Raw genomic sequence first — 22,903 nt, forward strand, 5'->3', positions numbered from 1 at the left:
TGTAGAGTCAATCCGTTCACCTTTTCGGCGTCGCACAAAGACACGGTGGTTGGAACCAAAGATCTCAAATTTGGACTCATCAGACCAAAGCACAGATTTCCACTGGTCTAATGTCCATTCCTTGTGTTCTCTAGCCAAAACAAGTCTCTTCTGCTTGTTGCCTGTCCTTAGCAGTGGTTTCCTAGCAGCTATTTTACCATGAACGCCTGCTGTACAAAGGCTCCTCTTAACAGTTGTTGAAAAGATGTGTCTGCTGCTAGAACTCTGTGTGGCATTGACCTGGTCTCTAATCTGAGCTGCTGTTAACCGGAGATTTCTGAGGCTGGTGACTCGGATAAACTTATCCTCAGAAGCAGAGGTGACTCTTGGTCTTCCTTTCCTTGGGCGGTCCTCATGTGAGCCAGTTTCTTTGTAGCGCTTGATGGTTTTTGCAACTGCACTTGGGGACGCTTTCAAAGTTTTCCCACTTTTTCGGATTGACTGACCTTCATTTCTTAAAGTAATGATGGCCACTCGTTTTTCTTTACTTAGTTGCTTTTTTCTTGCCATAATGCAAATTCTAACAGTCTATTCAGTAGGACTATCCGCTGTGCATCCAACAGACTTCTGCACAACACAACTGATGGTCCCAACCACATTTATAAGGCAAGAAATCCCACTTATTAAACCTGACAGGGCACACCTGTGAAGTGAAAACCATTTCCGGTGACTACCTCTTGAAAATCATCAAGAGAATGCCAAGAGTGTACAAAGCAGTCATCAAAGCAAAAGGTGGCTACTTTGAAGAACCTAGAATATAAGACATATTTTCAGTGGTTTCACACTTTTTTGTTAAGCATATAATTCCACACGTGTTAATTCATAGTTTTGATGCCTTCAGTGTGAATGTACAATTTTCATAGTCATGAAAATACAGAAAAATCTTTAAATGAGAAGGTGTGTCCAAACTTTTGGTCTGTACTGTATATATTTGTTGTGTTATTGATAAAGAATTATTAAAGAACATAAAATGTTGCAAGAAACTAATGGACTGTTTTTGCTATGATCAGTGGGAACAAGGATAACTTTTTCTTGAACGATGGCATAGCAGTGAATATACACCGTCCAGACCTCTATATTGGAAGCAATTCAGGTAGGTGTCCAGTTTTTATCTATAAAAAATCAGGCTGACTGACATTTCTATATATTCTATTTTAAAGGGAACCTGTCACGTCATTTGTCGATACTAAACTGCCTCCAATGTCTTATTAGTGACGTAATGTGTATCACTAACACTGTGTTCTCTAGGTAAATGTCCTAGTACTCATGTCAAAATCTTTTTAGCATTAGGTAATTGCATATCAGACGTTGTCTTTCAGTCGTATGGGTGCTGCTTTCGGTCATTCCAGTCACGATATTCTTCATAGTAGTTACGCCCAACAATTTCTGATTGATGCCGTGGACTGCCCCAACGTCACAGCAATCACGTGCGCTTCCAATATACACATTACACAGCCACTTACAGCGGCTCCGTAGCATGCACAGATGGGAAATTAAGCTAGGGACGTACACCAAGTTTCAGTGGACATGCCCGGAGAGCTGGTCGTCAGTGTGCAAGCGTGGGATTTACTCAGCGATTGCCTTCATGTCAGGGTAATCCTAGCCATCAATCAGACAACTGGGCGTGACTATTATGAAGAAGATCGTGACTGGAACAATCAAAAGTGCCAACCATATGACTGAAAGACAAGGTCTACTAAGCAATAGCCTAATGATAAAAAGTATTTTTTGACATGAATACTCGGATGTTTTGCTTGAGAACATATTAGTGATACTCATTGCATCACTAATAAGACATTCGGGAAGTTTAGTATCAACAAATGATCTGACAGGTTCACTTTAAAATAGCTGAGTTACTTTACAAACATTATTAAAATGTAGAATTAGTAAAATGTTATTTAGCTCCTTAGTGACCACGAATATGTCTTTTTACTGACTGGGATATAAGAGAATAGTATCCCCCCGATGGGTGAAAATCCAGCAGCTGTATGCTGTACACTACAGCTGACACCCTGCTACATCGACCATAGCCATTTAACTCCTTAGATACTGCTGTCAATAGTGACTACGACATCTAGAAAGTTAACACAGTGTAGGGACTCTTTTAACCTTACTGGAACCTTGAGATCACGATTGTGTGGTCCTGAATATTGCCATGGCAATTCACAGCCAAACAGTGGCCTTAGAGTCTGCCGGCTATAGTGTTCAAAGTTAGTAACATTTAGGTGGAAAAAATAAATGTTTTCATTCATGTCATGTCACTTTGTATTAATTCCTGAGAAGCACCTGAAGGGTTAACAGCAGTTTTGAATATGTTAAGGGGGGCTGTTTTTAAAATGGTATCAATTTTGGAGGTTTTTTAATATGTAGAACCCCCAAAGTCACTTTAAAACTGAACAGGTCCCTAAAAAAAAAGTTTTGTAAATTTCCTTGAAAAAATGAAAAATCACTGCTACATTTTTAAAACTTCTAAAATTCTAACAAAATAAAAGAGCATTTTACAAATGGTGCCAATGTAAGGTAGACATGAGGTAAATGTTATTTATTAATGTTTTTGTGTGGTCTGGTTATCTGGATTTAAGGGATAATCATTCACAGTTTGAAGATTGCAAAGTTTTTGAAATGTTTGTCAAATTTCTAATATTTTTATAAATAAGCACAAAACATATTGACTTAAAATTAACATTATTATAAAATATAATTTGTCACGAAACAACAATTTCAAAATCTCTGGGATTTGTCGAAGCATTCCAGAGTTATTACCACATAAAGTGACACAGGTCAGATTTGAAAAAATTGCCCTTATCACTAAGGGGTTAAATTTGCATGACTAGCAAATTCCAAGGGTGCCATCTTTGCATCTTTCTGTCCTTTTTTTTGGCCACCTTCTGTTAGGCTAAAAAACAGACAAATGTTAATTATAAGGCAATAGAGACAGTATATTGAACAAACATGAACAGTCTGCTTTTTTGTGTCAATTATTATTTCACTTTTCTAGGTATGGCATTTATTATGTCCCACTGAATTTGCTGTTGGAATTAAAACTCATATTAAAAAATTCATGGCAAAAAATTCTAAAAAATAAAGTGAAGCCACCCAGAAAATGAATGAAAAAAATGCATTAAACTCATGGTGCAGTTTAAAAAAAAATCACAAATATTTGTGCACACTTGCTTTTGGCACCAAAGTTTTTACCTTCCTCCTGCCACTTTTTTTAAAAGTTAGCAAGGCTTAACAGCAGAGGGCATGCCTTTTACTGCGTTTTGTGGCATATATTTACTCTGATTCACATGGACAGGTATAAATGTAGCAAAATTATTAAAGGCATTGTTAAAATTGCCATGTGTTTTTAAAAACAAACAACTTTGCAATTTAATTATGAACAGTCGCGTACTGCCAATGGTGGCAGGCCACACGGCCGTAATGAGGTCCATGAGACTAGGAGGCCCGGCTCCAGCTCCGTTGCCAGCACCGGGCCCTCCCCTTGCCCGGTGTTGCAGTTTCAACTGTGTCGGCATCCTGGGTGCCAATACAGCTGAAAGCAATGATGGAGGAGTGAGCGTCTGATGCCTCAGCGCAGTGGGCGTGATGACATCACTACAATGCGCCTGCTGTGCTAAGCAGTGCAGAGCTGAAGAATACACACTGAGGAGACCAAAGTAGTGGAGAACGGGGAGAGGTGAGTATTTTTTTTTTTAATCAATGAGAACATTGTGGGATCCATTATATTACATTGAGGGCTATGTGGGGCCCATTATATTATATGGAAAGCTATGTGGGGCCATTATATTATATGGAAAGTTAAGTTGGGCCATTATATTATATGGAAGGATATGTGGGGCCAACATACTGTATGAAAGGCTGTGTGGGGCACATTACATTAAGCGGAAGGCTATTTGGGAGCTATTATATTATATGGAAGGCTATGTGAGCCCATTATAGTATTTGGGAGGCTATGTGGGGCCCATTATAATATATGGAAGGTCATGTGGAGCTCATTATATTATATGGAAGGCTATGTGGGGACCATTATACTGTTTGGAGAGCTATATGGGGGCCATTATACAGTTTGGAGGTTTGTATGTAGTCCATCATGTTGCGTGGAGGCCGTCATATTGTGTGTAGGGCTGTGTTGAGGTCACAGTTGGGGCATCATACTCAGTTGGAGTCTACATACTTTTCCAGGTGGGTACAGTGGGGTCATCATACTATGCATCTGGAGGGTGCTGTGTAGGAATTCACTGTGGTGGGTATCATACTGTGTTTGGGGAACACTTTTGTTGGCATCATACTTTACGAGGGCAATGGAAGGGGAACCTAGGGCTTCAGTAGGAAGAACATTGCTTTGTAACTGCTGCAAAGCAGTTTTTTTTGGGGGGGTAGGGTGGGGGGGCAGGGCAATTAGAACTTCTGCAATGGGGCCCCATGATTTCTATGTACGCCCCTAATTATGAAAAACTCTTCCTTTATCAGGAGTAGAGGGAGTTTGTAGATGACTAGGTTACCAGCCACTGCTGCAGTCTAATAAAGTTGTCCAGTTAGGAAAGGAGTGCACGCTTGAAAACTCTTTGATTTAGAGATTGCAGTCATAGCTCTGAAACTGACTAGGTCGTTGGACATGTTATAATAATAATAATCTTTTTATTTATATAGCGCCAACATATTCTGCAGCGCTTTACAATTCAGACAATTTACAGACATTATTGGCACTGTCCCCATTGGGGCTCACAATCTACATTCCCTATCAGTATGTCTTTGAGATGTGGGAGGAAACCAGAGAACCCAGAGGAAACCCACGCAAACACGGGGAGAACATACAAACTCCTTGCAGATGTTGTCCTTGGTGGGATTTGAACCCAGGACCTCAGTGCTGCAAGGCTGCAGTGCTAACCACTGAGCCATCATGCTGTATGTTACACATGCTAATGATTTTTAAAATGCCAACATTTTGCTTGTTAATTATTACATTGTTCTACTACTTCCGCATTATTTCCTTTTCTTACTTTTGCAGACATGAGAGGACTCTGGATTTACCAACTGGATAATTCCGCAGTGGAGAACAGTCGTATGAAATGTCTCAACTGGTTCAATAATCAGCGCGAAAATCCCTCACAGTGGAATTCTGGTTTGCTGTCATGCCCCTGTTTATTCCGGCAGGCGAAGGCTGATTCCCGCTACAGAGCAACAAAAGAGGGTAAAGACCCCTGAGCCTTATTCTTTATAAAAGGGGTTTATCTAAACAGAAATGGGAACAGTCATTGTGACATCTGCTAGGCTGCTCTCCATTATTCTGTTCTTAGCACAGTGCCATATCTGCTTCGAACTAAGAAACTTACCTGCATATGACAGTGAGAGACATATTTTATTTTTCATAAAGAGGCCAATGAGCAGTATACAATTTTTTGGATTGTCAGACAGCACATCCTAATATGCCATTGAGTCTCACTTTACTCAAACTTTTGACTCAAGTCAAAATTTAAACTTAGGTGACGCCAGGGAGAATGAAAAAAGATGGTTATCAGGACTCAAAATGAGCTTTTTCTTGACCGGGTACGGCCAGTACGGCTTCTTACCTTATTTACCTCGTTCCACCTTCTCCAACGCTACACCTTACCCCCCTGAATAAAAACACTTCACCAATAGATTCTTTGGATAAATTTGGCCACAGCGGCCATTTTATTAACATACAAACATTAACATTTTAACAATAATAATACCAGATAAAATAAGAGCGGAGGGTTCTTGGAGCTAATAGGTCTGGCTTTTATACACAAAAGAAATCCAACCGCCATCTTACCCTCAGCCGTGCACCACCAGCTCAAGGGCACCATGCTTCCACAATACGTGACAGATTAATCACCAAAGAGCTCCCAGGATAAAACCCCGTCCAGAGCCCTGACCAAAAATTGCCAGACCACCCCCCATGTAACTTCAAACTGCCCGGAATTCTTGCAAATTCCTTGTACCAACAAATCAGTACCAACTCCAAGAACCCCACCCCTCGCCAACCACGCACAGCCCTGACACCTCAGGCTCGTGAGTGCCCCAACCCCAACAATCTCATCCTGTATTGCCAAAGCCCAGAGATCAATTCCGATGGCATTCAAATGAACACCATCCTCCAGCCAAAAATTCCCCGTTCCAGACTCTAAAATCTAAATGTCTGATGCTTACACCTCCATTCCTGGATACAAAGGCCACTATGGCCCTAATCAACTTCACCCTCACTCTATTGATTCCTTTTAATGATCTTGCCGCCCACCACTTCTGTCTAGGCACGATGTCTGACCACACCGTCAGCAACCCCGGAAAAGTTGTCCATAACCTCAAAAAATCGAAGCGAATGTCACAAACTAATTCCCTAACGGGCCTTGTTCCCAAATCATTCCCACCTATGTGAACCACCAAGATATCAGGTGCTCAAACCAACCGTGCCGCCTTGTGGAAGTCAGGCAAAAACCGACTCCACACCATCCCCCTAAAACCCAGCCAGCGGACAACAATCTGCTCCCTACCAAAACCCAATTGCCTACCGTCTGGCCTTACGTCGGCCCGCCGTGCCCCCCAATGCACGAATAAATGTCTGAAAATCCAGGCTAACAATGGACCAGCACCTAAAATGATTAACAAAAACATATTAACCAACTTGATGAGATACTTTTTCCATTGCCTTATCATAATTAATATCTCACATACCTAAGATAGCGGTCAGAATTCCACCTGCCGATGCGCTTTATCACCACAGCACCCAAACCGTACCTATCTGCCTCTGACGCTGCCCAATCCTAAATTAATGTGAGCCATATAATTCGGGGCCAAGTCCCAACTTGAGAATCCCTTTTTTGAGTACTGCAGTAAACTGAAAACGGGACAAAAACGTTCCGTCCTCATGGCATAGAAGCGGGCCAACTCTACCCGACCATACTTGCCAATATTCTTCCAAACATCTACTTGGGCACATCATTTCCCCGTCCACCTTACAGAACACCACACGCCTGCCTTTTCCAGCTTGATCCGTCTTAGAGTGTCTTAACCAATAATCAATGCCCCCAACCTAATATCCCACATCCTCGGCTCACAGTCCCCCCGCCCTGCTTTTACTTGGAGCCACCAATTCCCCAACTCGCATTGCGCCTAAGAAAGCTAACGAAAAAGCCAGCCTAAACAATGCCAACTCAAAACTAGAACTACAAATCCTTCTTAGTACTGTGCCCAAACCCTCTAATGTAGTAAACGACACTGATCTTCGTTTGTCTGGCATGTGTCTGCCCCTCCTGAAACCCTTTAATGCCTGCCTGACTAAAAAAGATTTTGTGGCGTCCCCTACTCCCTGCAATTTAAAACCGAAAGCCAGCCCAGCCATGAACTTACTAACCCTTGACCCGGACCACCCAATCTCTAATGCCTTACCAATCAGAAACAAAACCGCCATACTTCTATCCTCGTCACGTACAATTGGCCCCCATTCAGGCACCCAACTTTGCCATACTCGCCATGATGCCTCGCAGGCCAACCAGGTATTACTCGCAATAGATTCCCGAATAAGCCTTCCTGCTCCTCTGTAATCAGTCGCCACACGTGCGAAGGGCATTCATCTCCCACGTCCTCCGCTTCTGGCGACAGAGCCCGGAAACGATCCCACTGAAAACGAGACAATGCATCCACTATAGATTTCTGAACACCCAGAACATGTACAGCTGAAATCCAAGCATTCAATACAAGACACCTGAGCACGAGTTCCCTGAGCAGCTTAATGACCGGAAGGGACGAGGCCGATAAACTGTTAATCACCGCCACCACTGCCATATTGTCGCAATGAAAACGTACTTTCCTATTCAAGAAATATTCCCCCCAAATAGAAACCGCCACCACTATTAGGAACAACTCCAACAAGGCCAAGTTTTTGTGTAACCCAACTGTTTCCACAATTTTGCCCACGCTCCAACACTCCACCTCCCCTTACAGTACGCTCCGGAACCTGTCCCGCCGGCTGCATCCGTATAGATTTCGCAATCAAAACTGTCCATGGAATCCTGCTGAATTAACGGCCTTACATTATAATTCACCAAAAAACGTTTCCACACTTCCAAGTCATCTCTGTGGTCCCTATTCAACCTAATGAAGTGGTGCGGTGCCCTCACACCTGCGACAAAAAATCCTGCCCATAGGCATAATTCTGCAAGCGGAATTCAACCTCCCCAACAGGGACTGCAACTCCTTCAACGTTACCTTACGCAAGCCCCCCCCCTGTCCACCTCCTGCCTCAGCATGAGCAATTTATCTTCCAGTAAACGACATTCCATCTTTTCTGAATCAATCAGAATACCTAAGAAACTCAACACAGTACAAGTCCCTTTTGTTTTTTGTTCTGCCAGCGGAAAGCCATAACGCTTAGCCACCCAAAACACGGTGCTAACAAGTTCCCACACACTAACGATTCTGGAGGACCTATAAACAAAAAAATCATCCAAATAATGAATGACCGACTGTACACCTGCAACGTCCCGTACCGCCCATTCCAAGAAAGTGCTAAAAGTTTCAAACAACGAACAAGAAATTGCACAACCCATGGGCAAACATCTATCTAGGTAGTACTCCTCACACCACCAAAAACACCCTAACAGCGGAATGCTATCCAGGTGCACCGGAAGCAATCTGAACGCCGACTCAATGTCGGTCTTAGCCAACAACGACCCAGGCCCATACCTGCGCACCCATTTTACTGCCGCATCAAATGATGTATAATCCACCGAACATAGATCCTGATCAATACCATCACCGAAAGCCCTTTTGGATATGACAAGTGCTGAATCAAACTAAATTTATTCGGTTCCTTCTGCGGCACTACCAAAGGTGAAATAATCACACCCTCACCCGGCAAATGCTGAAAAGGACCAGCCATATGACCCAACTCCACCTCTTTAGACAACTTTGCACTGACCACGTCTGGATGCAACTGGACCGACCTCAAATTCTTAAATGAAAAAGGAACTTTATGTGCGGGTGGAGGAATCCTAAAACCTTCGAAAAAAACGTGACTAATAACATCCGCTTTTTCCCGATCTGGATATCTAATTAGAAAGGGGGCCATCCCGGGAATTTTCACTGGAGTCTCCCCCTTGACCGGGACCCACTGAAGGCTTCCCTTTTCCTTTCTTGAAACATTTTGAGGCTCCGTGGGAACTCCCGCTACAATGGGAACACACGTGTTTGAACTTACAGCTGTTCCCGTACTTGCATTGACCGTCATTAAACTGCCAACACGTTCCCTGTTTTTCTTTTCCTCCCTGCGCCCCCGCGTTACCCCCCCCCCCGTGTCCAGATGATTGTCTACCGCTGCCCCCACTCCCATGAAAGGACTGCCCGTACCTGGCCGGAGCCATTACCTTAAGCCACAACCCTATGTCCTTCTCATCCCACTTAATTTCTGGCCTCACTGCCTTCCTCTGCCTGAACTGCTCGTCGTAACGTAACCATGTCTGCCCCCCGTATGTACGGTGGGCCTCCCCTATAGAATCCAAATAACAAAATAAACCAGAGCAACTTTTCCCTGATAACGCTAGTTAATATCGCAAACGCTTGCAACCAATTTACAAACGTCTGGGGAATCAAACGCCACCTCTGCTTTTCTTCCTCCTCCTTCTTGCTATCGTCCTTCTTTCCCTTATCTAAATTGAACTTTTCAAAGGGAAGGAAGGAGAAAATTTCAACATACTCATCCCGCCAAATTTTTTCCCTTACTTCTTTTTTTAAATGTGCCCCCAAAGGCCCCTCAAAACACACGTACAACTCACCCCTTGCCCTATCATCCAGCTTCACCGTATACCCTTTTTCTTTTTCAGTTTGCACCGATACCGAAACCCCATATGACACCTCCTCGCTATCAACCATTGACCTGACCCCTTCAGGCCTAGCCCGCTGCGCCGCCTGCCCTGGCAACCAAGCTCTCACGGGCGAGACACCCGTCTCACCTTCTGTCCCACTGTCTAACCTCAGCAAGAATTGCGAAATAGTGTTTAAAATATCACTAAGCCCCGGTACCTGTGCCCCACTCGGCCCACCCACATTCCTCTCATCGTACCCCACTAATTGACTACTCGCTATCCCCTGTGATACAGCCCCTGCGGGCAACAAACCAGACATATAATCATACTCCCATAGCTGCGCAGGTGCTGTGTCCCCGCCAGCCAACAATCCTGAGTCCTTCCAGTCCCATGAGTTGTCGGTTCCTTGTTCCAAATCCGATCCTTCCGATTGGCGACCATGCTTGAGGCCCGCGCCCCCAGCCTCCTCGTCACCGGGGGGGTCCCAAGCGCCTGCCGCAGCTGCTGGTGCTCCCACGCCTGGAGTTCGCCTCCCGCTTGTCCTCACTCTGCTCCACTTAGTAGGCCTGTGACCTCAATCGCCCCCAGACCCGGACCGACTGGCCCGGTCCGTGCTGGATGGGATGTGACTGCCAGGCAGCTCCACTCTGCCACCCCCTGCAGACTGAAGAGCTGGGCCTGCCAGTGCTGCTTCTCTCTGCTGCTGCCAGCCCCCCGATCGCCGCCGTATGGTGAGTCTTCCGCTCCGTCTGGCAGGTACCCCGACAGGAGCATCGCCAGGGATACCTGCCGTTACAGATGTCCGTCCCGCTGGCTCCACTGCTGCGCGCCTCCGATCCACGGCGTTGCGCCGTGTGCAGGCAGATCTGCCTGATGCAGGGATGTCCCTGCTGGGCGCTGCCCTGACTTCCAGTCCGGGCTGCGCTGCTGCCGCCAGCCGCACTTCCTGTGCGGCCCGCAATTCCTGTGCAGCCCGCACTTTCTGTGCAGCCTGTACCTCGGTGCCGGTCCCCGATCCACGCCGACCAGAGCCTGCAGGCCGGGTGCGAGCCCGGCGGCGTGGCACCGCACTCTGCTGCTCACTACCCGCAGGGACCCGTGAGGGGCTCCGCAGCCGCCGCCTGCTGCCCGCAAGTACTTCGGGTGATAGCCGCTCCGGAGGCCGCAATCTTCTTGATCTCCTGCTGGGTCCCGGTGCCTCCTCCTCCGCACGTGCTGCCCCCAGAAAGGCTGACAGCTGGGACGCCAGCCAGCCTCCCTCTCTATAACGGGCCGTGTCCCGCAGCTGGGCCACCAATGCTTCCACGGACTCCATAGAGGTAGGAATTTGTGCTATATGGGGTCTTCACTGTCGGAGTCCTTACAGGAGAATGGCACTTTCCCGCACTATTCCCACAGACCACCCCTCAACTCTTTAATGCCCGCCCTCATACGTCCTCACCCAATCTCAAACCCCCGCATCTTCCAAACTCGGCTCCTCCCGGCCAATCCCAGTCATGCGGGGCTTCTCTCTAGCTACGCCCGACTCCTGCCCCCTCCTATCTCTATGGGCTCATTGTTACTGTTGTATTATGGCTCTGTACAAGCTCTGAGTTGTATGGAGCCGAGTCTATGGGCCAGATTGTGTCTCTACTGTATAAGCCACTAATTTTATATGAGTTTTTGGCTGACAGATTCATATGATAGAGAGTGTCCACAAATTCTGCACTTAAAACAAATACCACGTCACAGCAGAAGTCTGAAATTATTCTGTATATTTCTGCTGCAACTTTTTTTCAAAATGCACAATGGATTTGTTTAAAGCAAATCTTGTAAAAACATACCCTTTTTTCTGCTATTTTTTGTTCTTGCAAATATTTCTTATACATGTTTTTTACTTTCAGGAGAGTCAAACTATATAAAACTTTTCCGCAGCACATCTCCTAACAGGCACAATGCAGGTGTGAGATGTGTATACTACCACAAGAATCAGTTCTTAGAGGGTTTCCAGGAACAGAAATGGACTTTTCATTCATCAAACAATAGTGAGTGAGAAGATTTATAATAAGACAACGCTACTTGTAAGAAAGATGCAATGAAATGAATGTTTTATCTCCTAGATGTACTAGATGCAGAGCTTCAGGCGTACGACTGGTGCTGCAATGATGTATATGATCCTCAGTTCTGCACTATGTACATGCAGAAGAGACCACCAATTAACTGTCAAGACTACAGGCCACCAAGGCCAGGTAAATGAGATACAAACCCACAATTTATACAACAGGGCAAAATGTAGTCATAATGTTACATTAGATAATGTATAATATATAGTGTTGAGCGAACATGCTCGACACTGCTCGGTACTCGCCCGAGCATCACGCTACTCGGGATGTTCGGCGAGCACCGAGCATTTCCGGATTACTCGGGCGGGAGCTCGGGTCTCCGCCCTGCATGTTTGGCGCTCTTTACAGAGCCAATGAACATGCAGGGATTGCCAGCCAGTCACTGTAATACTGCAGCCATGTTGGTTGTGGGCATTACAGTGATTGGCTGGCCGCACAGCGTCACCTCGAGTATTTAAAACGGGGCGCCGCCATCTTGGACACAGTCGCTCCGGATTAGACAGTGTAGGGACAGCGCTGCTGATTTAGGGAGAGATGTAAACTGCGAAATAGTTAGTGTAGGGTCTGTAAAGGCTGCCAGAACAAACAAACAGTCCTTTTCAGGACTAATATCCATCCCAGATACCAGGCAGGAAGGCAGGCTGTATAGGAGACACAGTGGTTATACCAGCAAACGCTGCATTACAGTCCTGTGTGCTCCTGTTGCTGAAATTGCTGGACTTAGCACCAGGTGTCGGGGGCCAGGAAAAATCCTTTTTTTTTTATCTAAATCCTCCTTTTTTTTTCCTCCTTCACACTGTACAAATACCCGTCTTATTAACCTTTTGGTGTGTCCCCCCCCCCCCAAAAAAAAGCGTGTCTCTGATTTTTCAGACACAAATATAACTGTTGAAAATAGTCTGGTGTAGGCTAGAGAAACAGAAGTGTTGTTTTGCACTTCCACGGTTCAAACCTCTGTATTATCCATTTTGGGCCATTTGTATCTAAAAAAAAAACAGTTTGAGTGTGTCGCTCACTGTTCAGCCGCAAATATCTCTATTTAAAAAAGTGTGGTTACCCCAGTAAACAATAACTGTGGTTTTGCCATCCCACGGTAAAAAATCTCTATTATTCAGCTTTTGGTAGTTTTTTCCGTAAAGAAAAACTGTAGTGTCTCCTGACTGTTGTGACACAAAAATATATCTGTTGAAAATAGTCTTGTGTAGGCCCGACATCCCAGTGTGGTTTCGCAGTTCCACGGGTCAAATCGCTGTACTATCCAGTTTTGGGCCTTTGGTATAAAAAAAAAGCAGTTTGAGTGTGTCGCTCACTGTTCAGCCGCAAATATCTCTATTTAAAAAAGTGTGGTATACCCAGTAAACAATAACTGTGGTTTTGCCATCCCACGGTAAAAAATCTCTATTATTCAGCTTTTGGTAGTTTTTTCCGTAAAGAAAAACTGTAGTGTCTCCTGACTGTTGTGACACAAAAATATATCTGTTGAAAATAGTCTTGTGTAGGCCCGACATCCCAGTGTGGTTTCGCAGTTCCACGGGTCAAATCGCTGTACTATCCAGTTTTGGGCCTTTGGTATCTAAAAAAAAAGCAGCTTGAGTGTGTCGATCACTGTTCAGCCGCAAATATCTCTCTTTAAAAAAGGGTGGTATACCCCAGTAAACAATAACTGTGGTTTTGCCATCCCACGGTAAAAAATCTCTATTATTCAGCTTTTGGTAGTTTTTTATGTAAAGAAAAACAGTAGTGTCTCCTGACTGTTGTGACACAAAAATATATCTGTTGAAAATAGTCTTGTGTAGGCCCGACATCCCAGTGTGGTTTCGCAGTTCCACGGGTCAAATCGCTGTACTATCCAGTTTTCGGCCTTTGGTATCTAAAAAAAAAGCAGCTTGAGTGTGTCGATCACTGTTCAGCCGCAAATATCTCTCTTTAAAAAAGGGTGGTATACCCCAGTAAACAATAACTGTGGTTTTGCCATCCCACGGTAAAAAATCTCTATTATTCAGCTTTTGGTAGTTTTTTATGTAAAGAAAAACAGTAGTGTCTCCTGACTGTTGTGACACAAAAATATATCTGTTGAAAATAGTCTTGTGTAGGCCCGACATCCCAGTGTGGTTTCGCAGTTCCACGGGTCAAATCGCTGTACTATCCAGTTTTCGGCCTTTGGTATCTAAAAAAAAAGCAGTTTGAGTGTGTCGCTCACTGTTCAGCCGCAAATATCTCTATTTTAACCACTTCGCGCCAGAGCCTGTTTTTGTCTTCGTGACCGGACCAATTTTTTCAATTCTGACCACTGTCACTTTATGAGGTAATTACTCTGGAACGCTTCAACGGATCCCCCTGATTCTGATACTGTTTTTTTGTGACATATTGTACTTCATGATAGTGGTAAAATTTCTTCGATATCACTTGCGTTTATTTGTGAAAAAATCGGAAATTTGGCAAAAATTTTGAAAATTTTGCAATTTTCAAACTTTGAATTTTCATGCCCTTTAATCAGAGAGATATATCACACAAAATAGTTAATGAATAACATTTCCCACATGTGTACTTCACATCAACACAATTTTGGAACCAAAATTTTTTTCTGTTAGGAAGCTATAAGGGTTAAAAGTTGACCAGCGATTTCTCATTTTTCCAACAAAATTTCCAAAAACATTTTTTTAGGGACCACATCTTATTTGAAGTGACTTTGAGGAGCCTTTATGACAGAAAATACCCAAAAGTGATACCATTCTAAAAACTGCACCCCTCAAGGTGCTCAAAACCACATTCAAGAAGTTTATTAACCCTTCAGGTGCTTCACAGGAATTTTTGGAATGTGGAAGAAAACAATGAACATTTAACTTTTTTTCACAAAACTGCTACTTTAGCCTCAAATTTTTAATTTTCACAAGGGCAGCCAGAAAAAATGGACCCCAAAATGTGTTGTGCAATTTCTCCTGAGCACGCTGATACCCCATATGTGGTGCAAAGCCACTGTTTGGGCGCACGGCATGTCTCGGAAGGTAAGGAGCGCCATTTGACTTTTGGAATGGAAATTTGACTGGAATCGATAGCGGACGCCATGTTGCATTTGGAGAGCCCCTGAGGTGCCTAAACAGAGGAAACCCCCAACAAGTCACCCCATTTTGGAAACTAGACCCCTCAAGGAACTTATCTAGATGTGTGGTGAGCACCTTGAACCCCCAGGGGCTTCACAGAATTTTATAATGTTGAAGGGTGAAAATAAAAAAACACATTTTTATGACAAAACTGCTACTTTAGCCTCAAATTTTTAATTTTCACAAGGGCAGCCAGAAAAAATGGACCCCAAAATGTGTTGTGCAATTTCTCCTGAGCACGGTGATACCCCATATGTGGTGCAAAGCCACTGTTTAGGCGCACGGCATGGCTCGGAAGGTAAGGAGCGCCATTTGACTTTTGGAATGGAAATTTGACTGGAATCGATAGCGGACGCCATGTTGCATTTGGAGAGCCCCTGAGGTGCCTAAACAGAGGAAACCCCCAACAAGTCACCCCATTTTGGAAACTAGACCCCTCAAGGAACTTATCTAGATGTGTGGTGAGCACCTTGAACCCCCAGGGGCTTCACAGAATTTTATAATGTTGAAGGGTGAAAATAAAAAAACACATTTTTAACACAAAACTGCTACTTTAGCCTCAAATTTTTAATTTTCACAAGGGCAGCCAGAAAAAATGGACCCCAAAATGTGTTGTGCAATTTCTCCTGAGCACGCTGATACCCCATATGTTGTGCAAAGCCACTGTTTTGGCGCACGGCATGGCTCGGAAGGTAAGGAGCGCCATTTGACTTTTGGAATGGAAATTTGACTGGAATCGATAGCGGACGCCATGTTGCATTTGGAGAGCCCCTGAGGTGCCTAAACAGAGGAAACCCCCAACAAGTCACCCCATTTTGGAAACTAGACCCCTCAAGGAACTTATCTAGATGTGTGGTGAGCACCTTGAACCCCCAGGGGCTTCACAGAATCTTATAATGTTGAAGGGTGAAAATAAAAAAACACATTTTTAATACAAAACTGCTACTTTAGCCTCACATTTTTAATTTTCACAAGGGCAGCCAGAAAAAATAGACCCCAAATTGTGTTGTGCAATTTCTCCTGAGCACGCTGATACCCCATATGTGGTGTAAAGCCACTGTTTGGGCGCAAGGCATAGCTCGGAAGGTAAGGAGCGCCATTTGACTTTTGGAATGGAAATTTGACTGGAATCGATAGCGGACGCCATGTTGCATTTGGAGAGCCCCTGAGGTGCCTAAACAGAGGAAACCCCCAACAAGTCACCCCATTTTGGAAACTAGACCCCTCAAGGAACTTATCTAGATGTGTGGTGAGCACCTTGAACCCCCAGGGGCTTCACAGAATTTTATAATGTTGAAGGGTGAAAATAAAAAAACACATTTTTAACACAAAACTGCTACTTTAGCCTCAAATTTTTAATTTTCACAAGGGCAGCCAGAAAAAATGGACCCCAAAATGTGTTGTGCAATTTCTCCTGAGCACGCTGATACCCCATATGTTGTGCAAAGCCACTGTTTGGGCGCACGGCATGGCTCGGAAGGTAAGGAGCGCCATTTGACTTTTGGAATGGAAATTTGACTGGAATCGATAGCGGACGCCATGTTGCATTTGGAGAGCCCCTGAGGTGCCTAAACAGAGGAAACCCCCAACAAGTCACCCCATTTTGGAAACTAGACCCCTCAAGGAACTTATCTAGATGTGTGGTGAGCACCTTGAACCCCCAGGGGCTTCACAGAATCTTATAATGTTGAAGGGTGAAAATAAAAAAACACATTTTTAATACAAAACTGCTACTTTAGCCTCACATTTTTAATTTTCACAAGGGCAGCCAGAAAAAATGGACCCCAAATTGTGTTGTGCAATTTCTCCTGAGCACGCTGATACCCCATATGTGGTGCAAAGCCACTGTTTGGGCGCAAGGCATAACTCGGAAGGTAAGGAGCGCCATTTGACTTTTGGAATGGAAATTTGACTGGAATCGATAGCGGACGCCATGTTGCATTTGGAGAGCCCCTGAGGTGCCTAAACAGAGGAAACCCCCAACAAGTCACCCCATTTTGGAAACTAGACCCCTCAAGGAACTTATCTAGATGTGTGGTGAGCACCTTGAACCCCCAGGGGCTTCACAGAATTTTATAATGTTGAAGGGTGAAAATAAAAAAACACATTTTTAATACAAAACTGCTACTTTAGCCTCACATTTTTAATTTTCACAAGGGCAGCCAGAAAAAATGGACCCCAAAATGTGTTGTGCAATTTCTCCTGAACACGCTGATACCCCATATGTGGTGCAAAGCCACTGTTTGGGCGCACGGCATAGCTTGGAAGGTAAGGAGCGCCATTTGACTTTTGGAATGGAAATTTGACTGGAATGGATAGCGGACGCTATGTTGCATTTGGAGAGCCCCTGAGGTGCCTAAACAGAGGAAACCCACAACAAGTGACCGAATTTTACAATCTACTCCTCTGTATAAATTAATCTAGTGGTGGGAAAATAAGTAGATAGGTAAATGGTCACTAAACCCATAGATGAATTCCCACAGAGGTGTCATTTCCATAATGGGGTCACTTCAGGGGGGATTATGCTGTTCTGGCACTTTTCAGAGTACCAGAGCTAAAGAATCCCCCCTGAAGTGACCCCATTTTGGAAATGACACCCCTATGGGAATTCATCTATGGGTTTAGTGACCATTTTAACTCGATGGATGATTTCCAGAAACAAGCACGCAATGGAAGGTTTAGATTCTGGAGAACCCCCCCTGGAAATTAAGTGAGCTCTACTCGAATATGTCATTCACTAAATGAACCAAATGTTTGAATGACAAATTGGGATACATTTTTACAGTTTAAAAACGTGGTTCTGTGTGGTAGATTTTAAAGCAGTCAGTGACACATAAGGCTGGCAATGATGGGCATTGTGGGCAATAGTAGCGGGTATCACGCCTCATTCCTCTCTTAGTACATACACGACATCTTTTCTGGGGGTTCCTTCTTGTTTCCGTTGCTGGAATAAGTGCAATAAAATGTCGCTCAGTGAGTCTTTTCACATCCTCAGATTCTAATGGATGAGCGGGGCTAACACTTTGAAAGACAAGATTTTCAATTACCTTTTCTTGATAATCAAGAAAAGGATCTGAATTTCCTGCTTTTTTGTACAACACAAAAGAATTGTATGTGGCCACCTGAAACAAATAAATAACTAACTTTTTATACCAGGTATAGGACTTTCTTGATACCTGGTAAGGCTGTAGAACCTGGTCTGCAAGGTCCACACCCCCCATGTGTTTGTTGTAGTCAATGACTGACACAGGTTTTTGCTTCGGAGTGGTGGATCCTAGTTCTACAGTGGCCCTTGTGGCATCTGTGTGGATTGAGCTGAGGACAAAAATATCCCTCTTATCCCTATATTTCAGGGCAAGCAGCTCTCCATTGCGTACAGCCCCTGACTGCCCCTTTTGAAACTTTTGGTTGACCAATGGTTGTGGAAACCCCTGACGGTTTTTACGGATGGTCCCACAAGCCACGATGTTGTGTTCAACCAGACTTTTAAATAGGGGTATGCTGGTGTAATAATTGTCCACATATAGATTGTAGCCTTTTTGAAAAAATGGACTTATCAGCTCCAAACAATTTTTCCAGATGTCCCCAGATAAGTAGGGCATCCTGGTGGGTTTAGTTGGCTGTCTTTCCCCTCATATATGCGAAAAGCGGATGTGTATCCGGTTGAACTTTCGCACATTTTATAGAGCTTTATTCCAAACCTTGCCCTTTTAGATGGGATAAATTGCTTGAGGTGCAGTCTTCCTTTGAATTTTACAAGGGACTCATCTATAGAAATATTTTGTGTTGGGGTGTAGAGGCTTAAGAATTTTTCTGACAAATTTTCAATGATGGGTCTAATTTTATATAACCTGTCATGTTCTGGGGCATTTCTGGGCAGGCATTGACTATTGTCGTTAAAATGCCAAAACCGCATGAGCATTTCATAACGGGTCCTAGGCAGAATGACTGAAAACATAGGGGTGGCTTGAACAGGGTGGTTGGACCAGTAGGATCGAATGCTCGGTTTTTTAACAAGCCCCATGGCAAATGTAAGTCCTAAAATTTTTTTTATTTTCGGGACATTAGTTGGTGTCCATAAATTTGCCCTAGCATAGTAAGATCGGGGATTCTGGCTTATGAATTGGGATGCATATAAATTTGTTTGCACGACAATATGCTCTAGCAAGCTGTCTGTAAAAAACAAATTAAAAAAATGAATTGGTCCAAAATCTTCCACCTCCACATTTATACCAGGAGTGGCGTTGAAATCAGGGCTGAATGGAGCAGCCGAATCCGAAGCCTCCCATCTGGGAAATGCTAGATCATGTGGCAAAGCCCCTTGTACACTGGGGTGCGCCAATTCACTAGTAGCAGGGACAGCACTTGTACTGGGCAGTGTTCCCTGATTTGGAGACGTTTCTCCAGTAGCGCTATTTGCACCTATTGCTGTACTGGTCCTTGGGCTTGAGGATGGAACAGAATCACTGCTCATTTCTGAGCTCTCAGTATCGCCACTACTAAAGCCCTCAAAATCCATATCTCCATCTGAGATTGCGCTGTCATCAGTGTCAGAACACAGCAGGGCATACACCTCTTCTGCGGTATAAGTCTGACGGGCCATTTTATTTTTAGATTTTTTGACTGGACTGAACGGACGGGACTGACCGGACGGGACTGACCGGACGGGACTGACCGGACGGGACTGACCGGACTGGACTGACCGGACTGATCTGACAGGACTGACTGACCTGACAGGACTGACTGATCTGACAGGACTGACTGACTGATCTGACAGGACTGACTGACTGACAGATCTGACAGGACTGATCTGACAGGACTGACTGATCTGACAGGACTGACTGACTGACAGATCTGACAGGACTGACTGACTGACAGATCTGACAGGACTGACTGACTGACAGATCTGACATGACTGACTGACTGACAGATCTGACAGGACTGACTGACTGGACTGATCTGACAGGACTGACTGATCTGACAGGACTGACTGACTGACAGATCTGACAGGACTGACTGACTGGACTGATCTGACAGGACTGACTGATCTGACAGGACTGACTGACAGATCTGACAGGACTGACTGACTGACAGATCTGACAGGACTGACAAGACTGACTGACTGACAGATCTGACTGACTGACAGATCTGACAGGACTGACTGACTGACAGATCTGACAGATCTGACAGGACTGACTGACTGACAGATCTGACAGGACTGACTGACTGACAGATCTGACAGGACTGACTGACTGACTGATCTGACAGGAATGACTGACTGACTGATCTGACAGGACTGACTGACTGATCTGACAGGACTGACTGACTGATAGATCTGACAGGACTGACTGACTGATAGATCTGACAGGACTGACTAACCCTAACTCTTACTTTATTTTTTATTTTTTTTTTTTACTTTCACAGTGGCAAGGCTGACACAGCTCTTGTCACACTGTTTCTCCTCTGCTCTCTCACTGAGATCGGAGGAGAAACAGTGTATTTATCAGGCAGATCGCCCGGGAAAGTTTGTTGCTAAAACAAACTTCCCTGGTGATCTCTCTGATTGGCTGTTGTGACGCTGACATCATCGAGACCTGAGCCAATCAGGTCTCGATGATGTCAGAGGTCACAGCACCGGGATCCCCGCCGCTCCTGAGGTATGTGGGGGGTCCCGATCGCCGACCACCAGCTGTTACTATCTTTTAAATGCCGCGATCGCTATGGATCGCGGCATCTAGAAGATAGGAACAGGTTAACATCATGGGGACCTGATCCATTCAGGTCCCCATGATGCCACATGTCAGAGCTATCGCTCTGAACCGGTACCGCAGCGCTAGCAGGACCCTGGGGGTCCTGAGCGCTGCGGGACCACCCACCGTTTTTAAACGTCGGCGCTGCACAGAGCCCGGGCAGAGCCGACGTTCATGTACAGTGGGCGGTCCTGAACCGGTTAAAAAGTGTGGTATACCCCAGTAAACAATAACTGTGGTTTTGCCATCCCACGGTAAAAAATCTCTATTATTCAGCTTTTGGTAGTTTTTTCCGTAAAGAAAAACAGTAGTGTCTCCTGACTGTTGTGACACAAAAATATATCTGTTGAAAATAGTCTTGTGTAGGCCCGACATCCCAGTGTGGTTTCGCAGTTCCACGGGTCAAATCGCTGTACTATCCAGTTTTGGGCCTTTGGTATCTAAAAAAAAAGCAGTTTGAGTGTGTCGCTCACTGTTCAGCCGCAAATATCTCTATTTAAAAAAGTGTGGTATACCCCAGTAAACAATAACTGTGGTTTTGCCATCCCACGGTAAAAAAATTTCTATTATTCAGGTTTTGGTAGTTTTTTCCCTAAATAAAAACAATAGTGTCTCCTGACTGTTGTGACACAAAAATATATCTGTTGAAAATAGTCTTGTGTAGGCCCGACATCCCAGTGTGGTTTCGCAGTTCCACGGGTCAAATCGCTGTACTATCCAGTTTTGGGCCTTTGGTATCTAAAAAAAAAGCAGTTTGAGTGTGTCGCTCACTGTTCAGCCGCAAATATATCTATTTAAAAAAGTGTGGTATACCCCAGTAAACAATAACTGTGGTTTTCCTCTTCCACGGTTCTAATCTACTCTTTATTACCCTTTTTCAATTGATAGTGCAAGTGTAAGCTATTTTACTTAATTTACAATGGGCAAGGCGCGTGGCAAGGGACGTGGAAGTGGACATTCTGGTGATGGTTCGTGCAGAGGACGGGGCCGTGGCCAAGGTGAAAATGTGCCACAACCAACAGCCACATCTTCTCGCTCCCACTTCTTGACCGAATTACTAGGGAAGCACAGAACAACACCAGTATTGAGAACTGATCAGTGTGAACAGGTTATTAATTGGATAGCAGATAATACTTCCAGTTACCTGGGCACCACCACCTCCGGTCTGTCTTCCACACGGTCAACTCTTAGAAGCCGTGAGTCTCGACCGCATACTCCTCCTCACCCTGATGCTCCTTCCTCCCGCCATGCCGAGTGTCGTCAGACAGCAAGTGATCCCACACTTGGACACTCTGAAGAGCTGTTCACTGGTCCATTTCCATATTTGGGCCCCTCGCCTGATACGCTTGAAGTGGTGGAAGAGGAGATCCCATGTTGCGATGCCCAAATATTTGAACAGCCACGGCCACAGAAAGTCGACGTTGGCAATCTGTCACAAGAGGTGGACGATGACGAGACACAATTGCCAGGAAGTGAGGAGGAGGATCGTGGTGCGCAAGTGGAAGAGGAGGAGGTGGTGGATGATCTAGTAACTGACCCAACGTGGAAGGAGAACATGCAGAGTGAGGCCAGCAGCACACAAGGGGAGGGAGGCAGAGTACCCCAACAGGCAGGAAGAAGCAGTGTGGTGGCCACAGACAGAAGGCAGGCAACCGTTCCCCGTAACACCAACACGAGGGACGTTGCCAGTACAAGCGGTAGGTCTTCCAGAGTCTGGAATTTTTTTAAAGACTCTGCTGATAACCCCAAAAAGGCCATATGTTCCACCTGCCATGCCAGCATCAGCAGGGGTGACAAAACTACCAGCCTGACCCCCACCAGCATGATCAGGCACATGGCAGCAAAGCACCCGACTTTGTGGGGCGAAACCCAGGGTCCACGACCAGTGTCAGCGGGTGTCACCACTGCTTCTTCCACTGTTGTGCGTGCAATAGAACCCCCTGTTGTGTGTGCAAGGCAATCCCCTGTCCATACTGCATATAAAGATGCCCCCTCCTCTCAGTCTTCACTTGTTATGGCAGTTTCTCAAGAAACAGCATCAACGTCCACGTCCACGTCCCACCGCAGCGTTCAGTTGTCCATATCCC

General features: G+C 45.0%; 1 protein-coding gene across 1 annotated transcript in view; it reads left to right on the plus strand.

Annotated features, from left to right (window-relative positions):
* Window positions 1-22,903, plus strand: part of LOC141258548 (uncharacterized) — a 395,228-nt gene that overhangs the window by 157,518 nt on the left and 214,807 nt on the right. The window contains 4 exon segments of the mRNA XM_073673526.1: window positions 1,050-1,132; window positions 5,051-5,233; window positions 11,747-11,887; window positions 11,963-12,091. Coding sequence (XP_073529627.1) covers window positions 1,050-1,132; window positions 5,051-5,233; window positions 11,747-11,887; window positions 11,963-12,091 — 536 coding nt within the window.

Source organism: Phyllobates terribilis, unplaced genomic scaffold, assembly GCF_046119375.1.
Source record: "Phyllobates terribilis strain yellow unplaced genomic scaffold, ASM4611937v1 Scaffold_3__8_contigs__length_932513732, whole genome shotgun sequence".
Lineage (NCBI taxonomy): Eukaryota > Metazoa > Chordata > Amphibia > Anura > Dendrobatidae > Phyllobates > Phyllobates terribilis.